The sequence below is a fragment of the Rhincodon typus genome, chromosome 16 (genome assembly GCF_021869965.1).
Source record: "Rhincodon typus isolate 14 chromosome 16, sRhiTyp1.1, whole genome shotgun sequence".
NCBI classification, from domain to species: domain Eukaryota; kingdom Metazoa; phylum Chordata; class Chondrichthyes; order Orectolobiformes; family Rhincodontidae; genus Rhincodon; species Rhincodon typus.
The window spans coordinates 10,378,977-10,398,202 of record NC_063347.1 but is presented as its reverse complement, the minus strand read 5'-3'; the positions used below and the strand labels follow the sequence as shown (position 1 = coordinate 10,398,202).

General features: G+C 40.1%; 2 protein-coding genes across 12 annotated transcripts in view; one reads left to right on the top strand and one right to left on the bottom strand.

Moving 5' to 3' along the window:
• The window catches only part of glyctk (glycerate kinase), a 20,844-nt gene extending 11,538 nt beyond the window's left edge, over positions 1-9,306 (bottom strand). For 3 of the 11 annotated variants that reach the window (XM_048606609.1, XM_048606613.1, XM_048606616.1), the window contains exon 1: positions 4,225-4,385. Coding sequence is in view for 1 of the 11 variants with exons in the window: in XM_048606617.1 (XP_048462574.1) it covers positions 8,363-8,475 (113 nt within the window). In the remaining 10 variants the exon portion in view is untranslated. Of the gene's footprint in view, positions 1-4,224; positions 4,386-8,362; positions 8,513-8,540; positions 8,663-9,043 lie in introns of those variants that run through there. The other 8 variants (XM_048606607.1, XM_048606614.1, XM_048606611.1 and 5 more) reach the window with 7 other exon arrangements.
• Positions 8,597-16,599, top strand: LOC125485149 (WD repeat-containing protein 82-like). The gene is made up of 3 exons (XM_048606618.1): positions 8,597-9,113; positions 11,155-11,252; positions 16,529-16,599. The coding sequence occupies exons 1-3, from the start codon at positions 8,953-8,955 to the stop codon at positions 16,597-16,599; spliced, it is 330 nt and encodes a 109-aa protein (XP_048462575.1). The 5' UTR covers positions 8,597-8,952.
• The last annotated feature ends 2,627 nt before the right edge of the window (positions 16,600-19,226 follow it).

Sequence of the window (19,226 nt, the reverse complement as noted above, 5' to 3'; positions counted from 1 at the left end):
TTCTGAAGAAGGGTCTTGACCCGAAACGTCAGCTTTCCTGCTCGGCCTGCTGTGTTCATCCAGCTCCACACCTTGTTATCTCACACTATCTGAAGAAGAGTCTTTAACAGAGAGATCTTGTGGCATAGTCCCTATCTCTGTTCTGGAAGGTCTGGGCTTAAGTCCCAGATGCTCCAGATGTGTTGTAACATATATGAACACATTGATTAGAAAATATCTATTTCAAAGAATTACAAAGAACAAGCCATTCAGAATTTATGTTCCATTCAAATTGCTCCTCCTCCTAAGTTAATTCTATCTGCGTATTCTTTTGCTCCTTTATTCCTCAACCAGTTTTCTCAAAATATAGGAATGTGCTGTGACACGAATGAGGTCTTACGGCACTGTGGATAGTGTCTCTAAGCCACTGAGGTTGAGTTCCACTACAGTGCTTGAAGGCCAAGAAAGGTCCATACGTCGTGCATCCAAACAGGTTAAGTATCGACCTGAAAATCCTTCCAGTGGCAGGCAATAAACAAGGAGAGATTTCTAGTCAGTCATGCAATGTAAAAAACACCAGTGTCTTCACCATTACAATCTAGAATCACTGACTGCAACATATACATAGAAATGTATATGCAATTTGAACTCAGTGAATGAGCTCTAACAGATTACCATGACATTGTGGTACTCTTAGTTAAAGGCAGTCTCCAGATGGTTGCAATGGAAGACAAAGGTTGATTCCAATTTATCACAAAAGATAATTCAGAAAATGAATATATCCAGCTTTACAAGTAGAAGAGGAATGTCTAGGAAAATTAGCAAGTGAATATCACTTAGATAAAAAGGACTGAAGAGAAAGCAAACAGCGCAAGCCACTGACTCCTTGGCCAAGCATGGAATTTGTCTCCTTCAAGCTGGAGTGAGCAACAGGTGTATGTAGATTAAGTTGAATGATTTGTAAAATTAAAACAAAGTGACTCATAATAATATTGTTCCTTATGATATTTCTACTTAATGTGCAAAGCTGTTGAAAGTTATTCAATGTTCTAACTATAATTTTGTTAACATTTTAATAACTTAAAGATATGTATTTTTACAAAGACTTTCATGATCTTATGTCATCCAAAAGCAGTCAATTAAGTCTTTTTGAATTGCAGTCACTGTTCAAATTTAGGAAAATAGTGTAAGTTGTTGTTAACATTCTCTTATATTGCAGGGATATAAAGAGAAGTTGCAATTGGTGCAAATCTGAACATTTTAAACTTTTTTGGAATATGTAACCTCTATTCTATTAAATTAATTTATCAGTGCAACAAGCGTACACTAAGACAACAACCAGACAAAGGTGATTACATTTGTTGAATTAGGGCAATGTAGATCAGTTGTTGCATACCATATTCAGTGAGCTTACTGCTCTTTATTCACCCACCACCATAATCAGAGATCTGGACTGTCTCCAATGCCAGTGCATCTTTCTTTCGATAATGGGCTGAAAATTGTTCACAATATTTCAACTCTGGTCCGACTAGTGCCTTGTATAGTTTTAACAAGACTTCCCTTTTTTTTAATATTCCATTTCCTTTGAAATAAAGGACAATATTCCATTTGCCTTCCCAATGACCTGTGTGTATGCTAGCTTTTAGTGATTTTTGTACAAGGACTGTGCTGGTCAGAGCATTTTATAAGATGTTCAGTGGTCTCAAAGCAAATACATACATTTAAATAAAATTTAAATAGATAAATTTGTAACATACAAGAACAACACCGATCAAAAAGATTTATTTGAAGGTCTTACACTGATATATATGGCTGTGAATCCACAAGATAGCATAGATTAGGATAATGAAAGGCTCAAAGTGTTGAAGGCACCAGACATCTCAAGTAACAGCAGTGCATGAGTGATCTCTTTATTTTACTATCGTCATTCCACTGAAAAAAAATTATTTCACTTCTATATTGTTAGGCCATAAAAATCTGCTGTTGTGTCTCATTTCAGGATCCTTGAGACTCTAGTATAAAAATTTAAATATATGTAATAGGTATAAAGACAATACTGTCACAAGAAAAAATAATAGGGAAACTAATGGAGCTAAAACTAATAAGTCCCCTAGACCTGATGGGATGTAGAGGATCAGATTTTAATGACTTGGATGAGGAAAGTTTGAGAATGACAGAAAAATAAATGCAAAAGAAAGTGGAATATAATATGGGAAAATGTGAGATTATGCACTTTGGCAGAAAGAACAGAGGAGCTGAATATTATTTAAATAGAAAAGCACAGAGGGATTTGGGAATCAATGTTCAAAAAAAAAATCACTAAAAGCTAGTATACATTCAGGTTACAAGGAAGGCAAAGGGAATGGTGGGCTTTATTTCAAAGGAAATGAAGTATAAAAAAAGGGAAGCCTTGTTAAAACTATACAAGGCACTAGTCAGACCAGAGTCGAAATTTTGTGAACAATTTTGAGCCCATTATTGAAAGATAGATATACTAGCATTGTCGGCAGTCCACAAAAGGTTGACTAGGTTGATCCTGGATTTGGGGGGGGGGCGCAGTCTTAGGAGGAGAGGGTGACTCAGCTGGGCCTATATACACATTGGAATTTAGGAGAATGAATTGCAACCTTATTGAAACATACAAGATTCTTAGGGGGCTTGACAAGATAGTTTGTTCCCCTTGTGGGAGAATCTAGGACCAGACAGCATAATGTCAGAATGAGGACTGCCCTTTTAAAACAGATGAAAAGGAATTTATTCTCTCAGAAGGTAGTGAATTTGTGTATTTTTTCTTATCACAGAGGAGTAGAAGAGGCTGGGTCATTAAGTATTTTCAAGATTGAGATAAACAGATTTTTAATAAGTAAGGAATCAAGGGTTATGGAGATAAAGGTAGGAAAGTGGAGTCTGAGGATTATCAGATCAGCCATGATCCCATTGAATTAAGAGCAGACTCAATAGTCTTGCTTCTGCTCCTGTATGTTAGAGTCTTATATGGACCTTCTGGTTCCTTTAGTGGGTAAATGGACTATATGGTGTGATACTTAGTCCCACAGATTGCTCAGGTCCTTGGATCCATTCCAGGCTGGGCTTAGTTAATTGATCTCAATATGAACGGACAGCTGCTTAACTGATATAGAGAGGAAACATCAATCTAGATTTTGATTCTGATTGTAATCCAACTGCTGGTCAGCATTAACATATTTTCATGAAAGGGCTCTTGTGGTATAGTGTGAAATTTCCTATCTCTGGACCAGGAGACTCAGGTTCCCTGTCAAAGATGTCACATAACATGTCCAAACAGGGGACTGACTGAAAATAATTGATGAATGTTTGTGAATTTGGACTCAGACTTGGTTCTGCTATTCAAACTGTTGGGCTTTTATGCAAAGACAGTTCACAGGAATAAAGGAGGAGGCCACTCAGCCCCTTGGTCAAATCTTACTATTTAGTTTCTTACATCCTAATTCTATCTATCCCCGTCAATTCCATAAACTCCTACCTTCACCTAATAAAAACCTCATTTTAGCATCAACATTTACTGAGGATAACTAACAGGCACTGGAGAGGTGATATCAACACCTAATACCCAGTCAGGGGCATTACCTTTGGGGTGGGCAGGACAGAAGAAAATTGTTGTGGGTGTAGATTAAAAATTTGAAAGGGAAGTACTGAAATCTCATTGGCTACCTTACTTCACTTCTTCAGATCAACAATTTAAAAGTCTCAAAAATCAAATTGCTCAAAAAGTAAATTCAGAGTTGCTTCCAACAATCTAATTTATTATTTAACACCGGCAGAAGGGCATAGCAGGTTAAGAAAGGGACCATAGTTACAAAATAACAGGGCACAAAAATATCCAACCGAGATGAGTGATAATCTCTTGCCAAATCAAAAGTTAATTATTAATAGAATACTGGTCACCACTGGAATGTTAATTTTTTTTGGAAAACAATCCTGATCCCAAGTTGCCCGGACTTATTCCACACAGTTAGAACAGCGAACTCGACGTTTAAAAGTTGCCACTGGACCTTTAAAAGTTGCCAGGTCTTGATGGTAAAGGGATTTTGGAAATTCAGCACCTGAGTGTCAGTTAAGGGTTGACTCTTCGCTTTCAGCCCCGCCTTGCGCTCCAGTCTGGAGACTCTTCTCCTTTTCTTGTTTCTACCGTTACACTTGGACAATGTGGAACTGAGACGCAGGGAGATTTGCAGGAGCAACTGACCCCTTGGTCCATGCTCTTACCTTTGGTCCAGCGATGGCCAGCCGATATCAGCGAAACTGCACCGGACAGAGAGGCTATCGGCTCATGTGTGGATTTATAAGCGTCGGACAGACATGCCCTGCCCTTCCTCAATCCCACCACCTTTCTGTGTTCTCCCCAGCTCCTCCTCGCAGGCTATACCGGCTCCTCCTCTTCCCACCCACCCACTACCTCTACCATACTTCCCTCACAGCGGTTTTCAAAGCAAAATTATTTAAGTTATTAAAAGTTGCAGAGAAGATGGATCATGGTTGGGGAGGAGAAGGGCGTGGGCGTGAGACCAAATGAATATGCAATACATAGTACAATGTAGCACAGGAACAGGCCCTTCAGTCCACCAGGATACCATTCTAAATTAAACCTAAAATATTCCTAATTCTCTAGTAAATGAGGACTATTCATTTGTAAATCCTGTTCATGGATCAAGAACCAAATGGCACAGACTTAGCTCATGTTGACACTGCTACTTATCGTTGCTTTAAGGGCAGATAAAAGGCACTAGTGTAGTTTGGTGGTTTGTTGGTCAGCATGGATATGGTGGGCCGAAGGGCCTGTTTCTATGCTGTATGACTCTATGAGAAACAGCGCTCATACAAGTGTGTGGTTAAGGCAATGTTTCCAAAACTTTTCTTTCCCACTGTGACCCTTGAAATTGTCAAGAGCAGGAAAAAGACCAGTGAAATAGAGGGTGGGGAGTTTAAAATTTGCAAAGTTTCATTCAACTTGTGAACCCCATTTGGTGTCCTGGACCCATGCTCTCACTTTGGTAAGCCCTCCGTTACAGACTGCCATGCAGAGTGCTGGAGACAGGTTCAATCAAGCCATCCAACAGGGGATCATGGTTACCTGAAATGGAAGGATGTCAGGGCTGTGCAGAGAAGGCCAGAGGGGAAGAGTGGAAATAGCACCAGGGGAATTTCTTCTTCAGAGAGCTAGCACAGACATGATGGGCCAGTTGGCCTCCTCCTATGCTGTAGCTGTTATGTGAATCTATAAGGAATTCAGAATGTTTTCTTTTACCCAGACAGTGATATGGATCTCACCATCACAAGAAATAAGTTGAAGTGAAGAGCAAGTTGTATTTACATGGAAGCTAGCTGCACAGATGGGAGACAGGAATAGAAAGTCATGTTCATTGGGTTAAATGAATTCAATTGGGAGGAGATTTCCATGAAGTATAAATGCTGGCATGGACCAGTGGGCACAATGGCCTGCTTCTCCTCTTCGGATTTGTCAATCAGGACAACACTAGGTTATTTAATCCTTCTTGGTGTCCCAGTTGTCCACTAGGACATTTTTCTGTACTGCAAATTCTATGTAAAAATAAATATCAAGAGGTTCAAGGAGATAAAATATGACAGAGTAGATGGAGAAAATTTATTCTCTGTTGCAAGTGAATCATTAAGAAGAATTCATTGATTTAAAAAGTTGACAAAGATATGGAGAGGTAATGAGAAAATGTTTTTCATGCAGAATGTTAGTAGAATCTGGAATCCTCTACTTGAAAAATCAGTGCCAGCAGATTCTAACAATAAAGTTAAAAGGGATTTGGTCAAATACTTGAGAATGTAGAACTAGCAGGACAGGTAAAAAAAGCAGGGGCAGGGATGGGAGGAAAAGCGAGGCGTGATGGGCTGAATGGTCTCCTGTGCTGTAAATTTTAAAGATTCTATTAGATGCAATAAACTGGAAATGGTGGAAATACAGAACAAGGTAGACAGCATACTATAGAGAAAGAAAGTTAAAGTTTGAAGTGAATTACCTTGTGTTAGAATTTGGAAAATCAAGAGATGGAACAGGTTTTAAACAATCACAAGGGCAGGACAATTTGCAGGAGATGCTGGCATACTGCTAACGACACCAGGCTAGCAATCCATAGGCCCAGGCTAATGCTCTGGGAAACACAGGTTCAAATCGTACCATGCCAGCTGGTGGAATTTATATTCAAATTATTCAAAATAATTCTGTACTATATAAAGCTAATCTTAATAATAAAGAATGTGACAACTATTTCCAATTGTTGTAAAAGCCAATCTGGTTCAATAATGCTCTTTTGGGAGGGAAATCTGCCATCCAGTGAGACAAAAGAGAAGCAGTAGACGTGGTCAATTTGGATTTCCAGAAGGCCTTTGACAAGTTGCTGCACTGAAGGCTCCTCAATTAGATAAGAATCGATGTATTAGGGGCAAGGTATGGACAGAAAATTGGGTGACTGGCTGAAGGCAGAGAATGGAAAAAAAGGCGTCTTTTCCAGAATGGCGGTCAAAGAGTAGTGGAATACTGCAAGCATCAGTGTTGGGATCACAACTATTCATATTATACATTACTGATCTGCATTAAGGAACTGAGGGCATTGTTGCTAAGTTTGTAGATAACATAAAGATAGGGACAGGTAGTGTTAAGGAAGCAGGGAGGCTGCAGAAGGACTTAGGCTAGCAGAGTGGACAAAGAAGTGGCAGATGGAATGCAATGTGGGAAAACGTGAGGTTATACATTTTGGTAGGACCAATAGAGGCACAGACCATTTTCTAAATGGGGAAATTTGAAGCAGTAAGGGACTTAGGAGTCCGAGTTCAGAATTCTCTTAAGGTTAACATACAAGTTCATTTTGCAAGTTAGAAAGGCAAATGCAATGGTAGCATTCATTTCGAGAGGACTAGAATACAAGTGCAGAGATGCACTGCTGAGGCGAAATAAGGCTCTGATCAGACCACATTTGGAAGCAGTTTTGAGTCCCATATCTAAGGATGTGCTAACCTTGGATGGGGGTCTACGGGATATTTACTAGAATGATTCCAGGAATGAGCAGCTTGTCATATGATGAGTGGTTGAGGGCTCTGGGTCTGTACTCACTGGAGTTTAGAGGAATGAGATTTGAATCTGATTGAAGCTTGCAGAACACTGAGGGGGCTGGAATGGTGTGGATGTGGAGAAGATATTTCCAATAGCAGGAGAGACTAGGAGCCAATGGCACAGCCTCAGAGTGAAGGGGTGACTCTTTAGAACTGAATTGTGGAGGAATTTCTTCAGCCAGAGGGTGGTGAATCTGTGGAACTCGTTGCCACAGGAGGCTGTGGAGGCCAAGTTATTGAGACAGAGATTTGAGACAAATAGAGATTGGTTCTTGATTTGTAAGTAGATCAAAGGTTAAGGGGAAATGGCAGAAGAATGGGTTTGAGAAACATATCAGCCATGAATGAATGGTGGAGCAGACACAATGGGCTGAATAGCCTAATTCTGCTCCTGTATCTCACTATATCATGGTCTTATCTGGTCAGGCCTAATTGTGATTCTAGACAAACTGCAATGTGGTTCACTCTTAACTGTCCTCTGAAATCATCAATGAAACCATTCCATTCAAAGGTAATTAGAGATGGCAACAAATGCTTACCAGAGATATCCACTTAATAAGAACAAATACAGAAAAATTATAAGGTGAGCAAAGAACAAAATTCATATTTGATATGGTAGCAAGAAGGAGAGTTTAAATAACAAAAGAGATTGTGATGCAGGTAAAAGGGGTGACAATGGTGTTGACGTGACAAAAGATGCCAAATGTGTAAATAGAAAAGCTCTAAATGGAAAAATACAGAATCATCGCTTATGGATGTCATTTGAAATAATGGGGTTGAGTTTATAATCTGAAATTTTAGTACTACTAAATCCTGAAGGCTGTAAAGTAACTTGATGAGAAAGACGAGAAGCTGTTCCTCAATCTCACGTTTGAACTTCATAGAAAAGTCATGAGATCCCCAAAGAACTTTGAAGTGTAGACTCTAGACAATGTTGGAAATGGGCCAATGTAGGAAACTGAGGTCAAAACAAATAAGTCACGTGGCAGGTGAGAGCTTGCATATTGCTTGAAAGAGACACGTGGCTGAAGCTTTTTATCATGTGCACTCATCAAGACAAATGCAAAAATGCCACATTTCAAATGATCTTCATACTATAGGAGAAGGATTTGTTGGCAAGCTGATTCCAGTTGGTCAAATGGTGACATGAGAGAGCAATGGGGGATGCAAATGATGAACAAAAGCTCTAATGAAAGGAATCCTAAAATAAAGCATTAAAATAACAAAAAGAAGGAAAGTGTGTAAAATGGAAAAACAGAATCATCACCCAGACTGGACATCCAGTGGAGCTGGCCTTAAGCAAGATGGCAACCGAGTCGGCTCCGGCACGTTGAACGCACATGCACAGCAAGGGTACAGCCGTGTCTCCCTGACAACCATGACTGGGTACTTTGAGTAACATCACGCAGCAGACGAAAAAGTTGGCTGACGTCATGGTCATTTACCTGTGGGTGGGTTTTGAAGAAGATGGCAACGGTCATGAGACACCGCCTCCACCGCCCGATTGTCATGGAGACGACGGGGGCGTCGACACGTCATCTCCATAACGACCGAGGGCGGGTGTTTGGGTATTATGGGTAGCGGCGCGTTCCCGCCAACTGCGGCTTGGTATCCACAATGCCCCGCGCTTAGGGGGAAGGAGGGGGGAAAGGGCTGTCGCTTTTGAGTCTGGGCCGTGTGCCGCCATTTTAGTCGTTGTGTTTAAATATCGAGGGAAGAAAAAATACACAATCTTTCGCTCCTCAGACTCTCAAAAGAAAAACTTAAAGGCGCATCTCGCAGTTTTTTTTTAAAAAAACCGTCCTATTCCTCCTATCTGTAAGCCCCTCCCCACACCACCAAGCAAGGAAAAACGAGATGAAGCTGACGGATAATGTGCTGCGCAGCTTCCGAGTGGCTAAGGTGTTCCGAGAGAACACGGACAAGATCAACTGCTTCGATTTCTCACCCAACGGAGAGACGCTCATCTCCAGCAGCGACGACGACTCCATCGTCCTTTACGACTGCCAGGAGGGCAAGTGAGTACTATTACCGCCCCCATCCCTTTTCAGTTCTAAAAGACCCTCCCCTCTCTGGGAGGCCTAGAAACCCCGGCCTTGATTTTCACAAAAGACCCTGAGCTCGGGTTGCGTTGCGCGGTCAGGAGAGAGAGGTGGGGGCTGATTGTAGACCCAGCCAGCGGCGTGGAGAAGCTGGAAAGTAATCAGTTGCCTTGGATTATTAAGTGGATTTAGGAAGAGGGCAGTCACACGTTGGAGGCGGGAAATAGTGATCTGCAACACGTTGTTCTGGGACCAGACCGTCGTCTCTGGTGTTCACTAATAATATCTAATCGACATTCTTCATAGCGCAGAGTGCGTCTGCAGGATTTCTTTCCCAAATGTTGCAGATAACAGCCATTCAAGGTGGAAATCATAGCCAAACAAATAATGATGTTAATAGCCTACCTCGATGCAGAGCACATGCGCTCAATATGCTACAGTTGAGGCAAATACCTTGCATCTGTTTACCAATGAGCGATGTCCCCTGTGTAATTCAGTAAAGTTAACCAGACTTTTATAAATTCATGTAATAAATCCGTAAAGCTGGCTCTTAAAGTGTGACCCAAAATCTGTGCGTGGTTTAGGTCTTGTGGTGTAGTGGGTAGCGCATTTGTCTCTGAGTCAGAGCTCTGGATTCGATTCCTATCCCCGAACTTGTGGTAGTGTCTGGATTAAGTCCTGTCTGTCCTGGAGGTGTGTCATAGCATGTCAGAACAAGTTGTTTAACAAACTGCAAAAGAATGTTGCAGCTTTATGGGCTGGGGTGGTGTGGTGTAGTGCCCCTACGTCTGAGCCCAAAGGTGTAGATTCAAATCCTACAAAGGTGTTACATAATATATCTGAACAGGATGATTAAAATTATTTTAGAATTGTAACTTGATGGAGAAGGAAGAGGCATCAATGATGAATTTCAGAATTTAGGCCCTAAATAGCTGAAAGCACGGCCATTCAAGTTTTTGGAGTAAAATTTGCCCAGCAGATCCTAGAAATAGAAGGGACAAGATTGTAGAATGGTTACCACATAAAGGGAAACTATTTATATTTTAGTGCCCTAGATGCCGTCTTTCATTAGATTAAGTCTTTTTAAAGAAAATTGACTTGTATTTGTTTTTTGCCTTGTGTTCTTTGCATTGTTTTTTTCCTGTGATGGAGTTTTGTGGTCACTAGACATCAGGTGTGTAAATCTCAGCAGTAAGTGTTGGCAGGTTATTCCATTATTACAGATGGCCTCAGTTGAGTCTGTTCTTATTGTTCTTTATTGTCCCTCCATGCTGATTTCCAGTCTGTCACAGCTAATTCTGTAAAATTGATGTGTAGCCTTATATTAATTTGGGTAATTCAATTGATAAAATAAGTATCATTCTGATAGAGAGCACTGAATGTTATCAGGATATCTGACTTTTATTTTAAAGTAGTAAATTGTTTGATCGTCCCCAACTAAGGTAGAGGATGTCATAACTGCTTCAGTACCTGTTGAGCTGTGCACTTGGCACTGAGTATGGTACAGGGGTTTGCAATTCCTTTGTTTTCTTTTCATAGTGATGATGCATGTGGTTTGCAATTTTCATTGGTGTCTCTGTTACTGCAAGTCAGGTCAGCTAATAAGTCAGTAAATCATAAGGTGTCCTTTAGTTGACCTAGTTTATTTCCTTTTTGTGGGTGGTCTTGTGACACAGCAATAGTGTTTCTGATTCTGAGTCAGAGGTATATCAAAAACATGCCTGAGCAGGTCCATTTTCTTGTGTGGTCAAGAAAATACTTGACTGTTTTAATAAAGGATAGCATTAAATGTCAGTTAGTTAATCAGTTATCATGCAGAAGCATGCATCAATGATTTTGTTGCCTTTTCTGATATTTGGGCATGTACTACATAAGGGAGGCCTTGAAACTAGACAACAGTAAAAGTTGGAAAGAATAGTTACGTGAACTTCTCTGCAACAGTCTGTTGAGGTTAAATTGGGCATCTTTTCTGATAAAACTTAACATCACTTAATGTAATTTCTTTCTTACCTGTCAGACCAAAGAGGACACTGTACAGTAAGAAGTATGGGGTAGACCTGATCAGATACACACATGCAGCAAATACAGTGGTTTACAGCTCTAACAAAATCGATGGTAAGTTAGCTTGTGTTGTACGAATCTCCAGCTGTTTAGTTTCTCTTGCTCTGAACTTCTCCAAGACTGGGATATCCTTTGCATCTCTGCAGAATCAGTTGTTGTGATATAAAGTTTGTATTTATCTGTTACCAGTACATTAACAGTTTTATAGAATATAGAATTAATGTTTTGCCTGTTTAACACAGCAATAGTTTTGTAACCTTTTTGTTTTGTTTGTTTGGAAGTCTCACCACCTCTTAAAACATGTTTGATTCTTTGTTCTCAGTTTGCCATCGTTTTGGCTGCCTTTATAGTTTTTCTAAAACTTGTGCTTTAGACCTGCCTGTCAAATTACTGGGGGACAAATGTGCATTTGTGTTTGCAGTTTGGTTTTGAAAGCAAGTCAGTCTTTTTATTATTTCAAAATCAAAATAACCGCTAAATTGAGTTCAATGTATCAATTGATCTGGAAGTTGAAATTTATAGATTAGTAGATGTGTTGAATTAATTAACTTTTGAAGGGGAATAAACCAGTAAGAAATAGAGGAAAAATGTAATTTTTGGGGCAGTTGTTTTCTATGCAAAGTGTTGATTCCTGGCCGGATACTGTTTGAAAGGAAAGTAGCCAATACTTTGCTACCTCATTGAAGTGTGCATTACTTACATGAGACTTGCCACCAAACTATCTGATACGTTTTAAAGGAGAGAATTGTGGTCATCACAATGGAACCTCGTCAGATTAGCTATTTTCCTTTTTATACACATGGACACTTCACAAGGATGATGGTGACTCAGTGTGGTCTGATTCTTTGCTTCCTTTTTTGGCCCATTGATCCAGGCCTCCAGCACGGAGAGTATGGCAGCCAGTTGTGTTCAATGTCTCCCTAGTTAGGCTTGGCTTCCTCAGCACAGAGTGGAAATAAAATCATGCACTTTATTATGAAAGCTTTTGTTCAAAAATTTTGTTACAGTAGCTTTGAAATTAAAATGGTTAAAGTATGAAAAATTGTTAGGAGCCAAAAGAGATGGCGTAGTGAGGTGCTATTCTGTGTGTAACTTGCTTATTCTGATTTTACCCTTTTTGAGTATATTTCAAGTGTTATCAATGCCCAGTTTTTAAAGAGAAAACTTGTGATAAATTTAAATGTCATTATGTCCTTAACTTGATATTGTGCCTATTTTTGTTTGACTGGGTTCTAATGAAACACTAAGTACAGCTTCGGATGAGTTACTAAACCCAATCATGTGAGAAATGGGAATTGACTTGTTGAAGCTGAAGCATCTTGGGGGTGCTTGGCAAGTGAATGATGTTGATTCCTTTTTCTTATTCTGTTCTGTAGCGTAACTCTTCAGAGAATAATGTGATCTGTAGGGACATGATTGCAGTGGAAAATACTTCCACAAATCAGTCACGTGTATTATTATAAATAACTAAGTGTTCACGTTTCATCAATTTTATAGTACTGCAGCATCATGGTGCGTCTTTCTGAGTGGAAGAATCTCACATCTAACTGTCCTTGACAGCATTAGTGTTGATTATTGAAATTGGTGTATTATATTATAATGTAAATGTGCAATCTTTTATTGGATAACTAAGTGTAAAATCTTACATACTTGTGATTGCAATTTGAATGCATTCTACAGGTTATTTCAGGGAAATCTGTAATTGAAGGGTGCAGCTGCAACAGTGCCTACTAACTGGCAATTCTCCAGTTTGTCTGGTATGTCCTGTCCCCATAAAACATAACATCTAATCAAGTTAATTGTGGCCTCAATAACTTATTCTCATCAGCAAAGTGATGGATAATGTCATCATCAGTGCTGTCAGGCAGTGCTTACTCACCCATAACATGCACTGTTTCTTAGTTTGGGTTCGACTCAGCTGTAGATCTCATTTGAGTCTGAGGGCCAGCAGAGAAAAGAGCTGAATTTCCAGAGGTTCTAATGTAGTTGACGTCGAGGTAGTAATTAATTTGGTGTAGCATTAATGAATCTTAGTAAAATGGAATTTAGTAGGAATCTAGAGGAGCTCCCTTCACTGGTTGTACCTAGCACAAGGTGAAGAAACTTTTACTAAGTGAAGATCAACCATATTAATCCTAGGGCATCGTGGTTGGCGTTCTTCAGGATAGTGTTCGTGTTCAGCCATTTTCAGCTGCTCATCAGTGATCTTCCACCAGAAACAGGGATGTATCAACGCTCAGTCTCATTTGCAACTTCTCAAATTAGTATTTTGAGCCTGTGTGCAATATGACATGAATGAAGTTTTGGCTTAAGCTGAAAGTGGCACATAGCGCCTGGCCCTTGTGCAGTAAATCCTGTCTGTCCTCAGCAAATGAGATTGTAATCATCACCCACAGACTTGTAATGTCATTGCTATTCCTGAAACCCTCTCTAGCAACATTTTTGTTGGGCGTTATTGACCAGGTACTTAAACTGCACCGACCACGTAAGTAGTGGCTACAAGAGCAAGTCTAAGGTCGGGACTTCTGACTCTCCAAACCCTGTTCATTGACCAGTGTGCAAGGTACATAGTGGAAGTCCGATGCAATATGCTCTGTTTACCTGATGGATGGAGCTCCATAAACAGTGGAGAAACCTGGCGTCTAAGGCAAAACTGCCTTGATTGGTACCCATCTACTGCCTTAAACATATGCCACCCCGTATGTTTAAGGCAGTGGATGAGGTTGATGGGTGATCTTTGGGGTTTAGAAAATCATGAGGGACATAGATAAGATGAATGACAAGGGTTTTTCCCCCTAGGATGGGGGAGTTCAAAACCAGGGGGGTATACTTTTAAGTTGAGAGGCGAAAGATTTTAAAAGGACCCAAAGGGCAACTTTTTTTTAGAAGAATAGTTTGTGTGTGGAATGAATTGCCAGAGAGAGGTGGATGCAGGAACACTTACAATGCTTAAAAGATATTGGATAAGTTCATGAGGAGGAAAAGTTTGGTGGGGTATGGACCAAGCGCAGGCAGGTGGGACCAGTTTAGTTTGGGAACAGGGTCAGATTGGACTGGTTGGACCGAAGGGTCTGTTTCTGTGCTATTTGACACTGACTTGAATCAGAAGATTTCTGTGTAATTTAAGATTGAAAAGGAGTATTGTGAAATCATCTGACAAGACTGCTGTCTGCAGCCATCAATAGCTATTTCCTTCCCATCTTTGTTTGCTAGGTAACGAGAAGATTTAATAATTGGCTTGGTATTTGGAGCCTGTAAAATGAGGGTGATGCAGGTTGTGTAGTTATTTTGATTATGCTGCAGTCATAAAAAGTTTGCTCTGCTTTTGCAATTGATAAACTTTCTTATTAGGAACAATCTTTTAATAACAATATCATTGTGACTTGAACATTTGTTGGATTTAGTTTTTGAATATCTGCTAAGAAATGAGTTGCAGCTGCTTTCTATTTGCAGTTCAGTGGTGGCATTTGTGTCTATGTTCTTATTCAGCCACAACAGCAGATATCCATACGCTATTCTGCCTGTGCCCGTGCAGAGGTAGTTGTTTGTACAGTTTGAGGGTTTGTGACACCACCCGGTTGATGGAGATAACTGTACAAGCCACTGCCTTGCCTGGGCCAGAGACCAGCATCGCCAGTAACGGACCATGAGCTGCTGCTTGGATGAATCCATTATCTTCGGAAGATTAAAGAATTCCACTCTTGATAAAGTTTAACAAAGTTTTTCCCCCCACTTGGAACTTGTTTAAATTTTAAAGTGTTATGTTACAAACAGATTAGTGTTTGAACTCCTGTTAAATCATGTAGAGTTGGTAATCTTTTATAAAGTTATAATTTTGTAGTTTACAATTTATGATGGGGCTCTATTTCCTTTAGAAACCATTTCTAATATCAGTTTCAATTAACTATGGGGTAAATGATTAATTAGACTACCTTTTAAATGCTGGTGGCTAAACATAACTGGAGTTGTCAAAACTTAGTGTCTCATTTTGGGATCTTGATGTTTCTCCGAAAAGGAAGATCAGTATCTGAAAGCTGCCGTTTCCCATTGCACAGCCCTGTTCTTTAGAACTAAGGCTCTGTTATCCTCGCAAAATCTGCAGTTGTAAATGGAAATAGGAGACTTCCTTTTTATCAATTCCCATCCAAATGTAAACAAAAGGTGTACCCATTATAGGCCTAAAAAAGGCCTCAGATTTCAGAAATTGTCTAAAGTAGCTGACTCTTCGTGTTCTGGTGTACTTTTCATTTGCCTACCTAACTAGTTACTATGTTTCAAAAAAATAATTGTCTGGAGCACTTGAATGTTTTGAAATTGCTGTCATACAAATATAATAACAATTTCCCCTAATTACAATGAAGAATGCCCAAGTAACCATTTGGTTGAAGTACAAAAACAGAAGTTGCTGCAAAAGCTCAGCAGGTCTGGCAGCATCTGTATTTCGATTTAAAAATTGAAATTAATTTGGTTGAAGTAGTTTCAGTGGTTGACATGAAAAGGCCACACTGGGGCAACTGTTTCCCAAAGACCAAACTGCATTTTGCAATCAATCTCCCAACTTCCCCCAATATTACTTGCATTACCACTTCTAAATCAAATGTTACTTCCAGGACCAAGCAACATTGTAAACTTTGAGGCAAACCAGTAAAACCAGACCCATGCTCTGACAAATGGACAGCACAGTGTTTAGCACTGCTGTCCCACAACACCACGGACCCAGGTGCGATTCCAACTTTGGGCATCTGTCTTTGGAATTTGCACATTCTCCCCGTGTTTGCATTGGTTTCCTCCCACAGTCCAAAGATGTGCAGGTTAGGTGGATGGGCCAGAACTAAATTGCCCGTAGTGCCCAGGGCTGCGCAGGCTAGGTCGACGAGCTGTGGCAAATGCCGGGATGGGGTGGGGAGGTGAGTCTTATTGGGATGCTCCTTGGAGGGTTTGATGGGCTGAATAGTCTGTATCTGCACTGTCAGGATTCTGAAATCCTGAAACTGCAACCATAATCGTTTGCATCATGTTTCAGTACAACAACTGAAGGCAGCTTAGGCTGTAAGGTGATGCAAGTTTGTGACTTGGGATACTTGATAATGGAGGAAGAATGGCATGCAGTACAGAGTAGTACATTTATAAACTCAGCTATTGAGAAAATGTACAAATATATTCTACCATTCTGTGATGCACAAGGAACAGCAAATGCTGTATTCTGTTAAGTTAGACAAGTTAATGAGTTTTCTAGTAAGTCCAAATGAAGCATAAAAATGATCAAAATGCATGAACTAAAATACTTGAAATGTTGTTCCTTTTCAGTTGAATATATCCTTTCTTTTTAGATACCATCCGGTACTTGTCACTTCATGACAACAAATACATTAGATATTTCCATGGTCACAGCAAGAGGTAAGTCAAGTATTTTTATTGTTCAGTTCTACTTAGATTGAGCTTTTCTGTGGGGTACACTTCAGCAATGATGTACAAAGAACAGTACAGTACAGAACAGGCCCTTGAGCCCACCAAGTCTGCGCTGACACGTGATGCCTTTCTAAACTAAAAATGTCTTTATGCAGTCCATATCCCTCTGTTCCCTGCCTATTCATATATCTATCAAGGTGCCTCTTAAAATGTTACTGTTGTATCTGCACCTACTGCCTCCTCTGGCAGCACATTCCAGGCATTTACAACCCTCTGTGTTTTTGAAAAAAAAACCTTTGGCATCTCTTTTAAACTTTACCCCTTTTACCTTAAACCTACTTTCCCTAGTAATTGATGTTTATATCCTGTGGGAAAAATACTCTGCCTATCCAATCTCTTTCTGCCTCTTGTAAGCCTCTATCAGGTTGCCCCTCAGATGTTCAAGCGAAAATTAACAGATTTTTCCAATCATTCCTTGTAGCTAATACCCTCCAAACCTTCTCTGTACCTTTTCTAAAGTCTCCAATTTCTTCTGGTGGCGTGGCGACCAGATCTCTGCACAAATTCCAAACATGTCCAAATACAGCAGCAACATGACTTGCCAATTTTTATGCTCTGTGCCCTGACCGATGAGGGCAAGCATGCCATATGCCTCCTTTACCACTTTATCTGCTATGTCACTACTTTAAGGGAACTGTGGACTTTACGCCTAATATCCAACACCACCACCTTTTTGATATTGACATGTCTCAGAATATCAATGTACCCCTTTCTAGACTCACCATCCACCATCTACTTCTGCTTTATGAATTCCAATGCAAAGTACTTAAGGACCTAACCCACCTCCTGTTGCTCCATGCATAAATTTCCTCCTTCGCCCTTGAGTGGATTTACCCTTTCCCTAGGTACCCTCTTGCTCCATAAGTTCTTCTGAATCCCTGTTTATGTTCGTCTCTGCTTTCTTTGTGTTCCTTGAGGACTCTGTCTTCAGTTTCTTGAACCTTTTATGTATGCTTCCTTTTTCTTTGACTAAGCTCAATATCTCTTATCCAAGGTTCCTGAATCTTACCATCCTTATCATCTTTTTCACAAGAATATGCTGGTGTTGAACTCGTATTAACTGGCCTTTAAAAGCTACCCACATAACAGAGATGTGAATTTGCCCTCAAACAGCTGCCCCCAATCTACATTCCCTAGTTCCTGCCTGATAATTGTCCTACTTAGCCTTCTCCCAACTTAGTACTTTCGCCCTAGGACTACCCTTCTTATCCATAAGTAACTTAAAACTTATGAAATTACAATCACCCAAAATGCTCCCCCACTGAATCTTCAATTGCCTGGCTGGGCCCATTCCCCAAAATCTGCCCTAATATGGTCCCTTCCCTAGTTGGACTATTTACATATTTCTTGTCATTTATATAAATGATTTGGATGAGAATGTAGAAAATGTGGTTAGTATGTTTGTGGACAATACCAGAATTGGTGACATACCATGGAGTGAAAAAGGTTTTCTAAGATTGCAAAGAGATTTTGATGAAATGGGTCAATCAGCTAACAAATGGCGATGGAGTTTGATTTTGGGTGAATGCAAAGTATTGCACTTTTTTAGAACAAACCAAGGCTGGACTTTAACAGTTAATGGTAGGGTCTTGGGTAGTGTTGTAGAACAAAGGGGCCTAAACGCTCAGGTGCATAATTCTTTGAAGTTTGCGTCGCACATAGACAGGGTGGTTAGGAAGACGTTTAGCATACTTGACCTCATTGCAGTCCTTTGAATGTAGGAGTTGGGAAGACGTGTTGAGGTTGTACAAGACATCAGTGAGGCTCATTGTGGAGTACTGTCAGTTCTGGTCACCCTGTTATAGAAAAGATACTGTTCAGCTAGAGCGGGTTCAGAAGAGATTTGGCAGGATGTTGCTGGGTATGGGAGGTTTGAATGACAAAGAAAGATAGGCTGGGACTTATTTCACCGGTGCGTTGGAGATTGAGGGGTGACCTTTTTATAGAGGTTTATAAAATCATGAGTATAGATAGGGTTATTGGTAGGTGTCTTTTCCCGAGGATGGGGGATTTCAAGACTAGAGGGCATATTTTAAAAGTGAGAGGAGAGAGATTTTTAAAAAAGACATGGGCACATTTTTTTACATAGCGGTTAGTTTGTGTGTGGAATGAACTTCCTGAGGAAGTGGCGGATGCAGGCACTGTTACAACATTTTAAAAGACATTTAAGTAAATACATAAATAGGAAAGCTTTGGAGGGTTATGGGCCAGGAGCAGGCAGGTGGGACTGGTTTAGTTTGGGATCATGTTTGGCATGGATTGGTTTGACCGAAGGGTCTGTTTCTGTGCTCTGACTCTCTGACCAAGAAACCCTTGTGGACGCATCTAACATGGATTTTTTTTTTTTTTTGGGGGGCCTGTTTCTTAACTCCTCATCTTTATCTTTGATCATTTCTTAAAAAAAAGTAAGTTCTGACAGCCTTTAGATAATTTGCTTGTTCTTTATTCATGAGTCTGTGTGCTCAAGTTTAACCGTGTTTGACCATAGAACTGTTGCTGTCCAGCCAGATCTTAATCATCATTTCACATCCATTCAGAGGTAGTAAGAACTGCAGATGC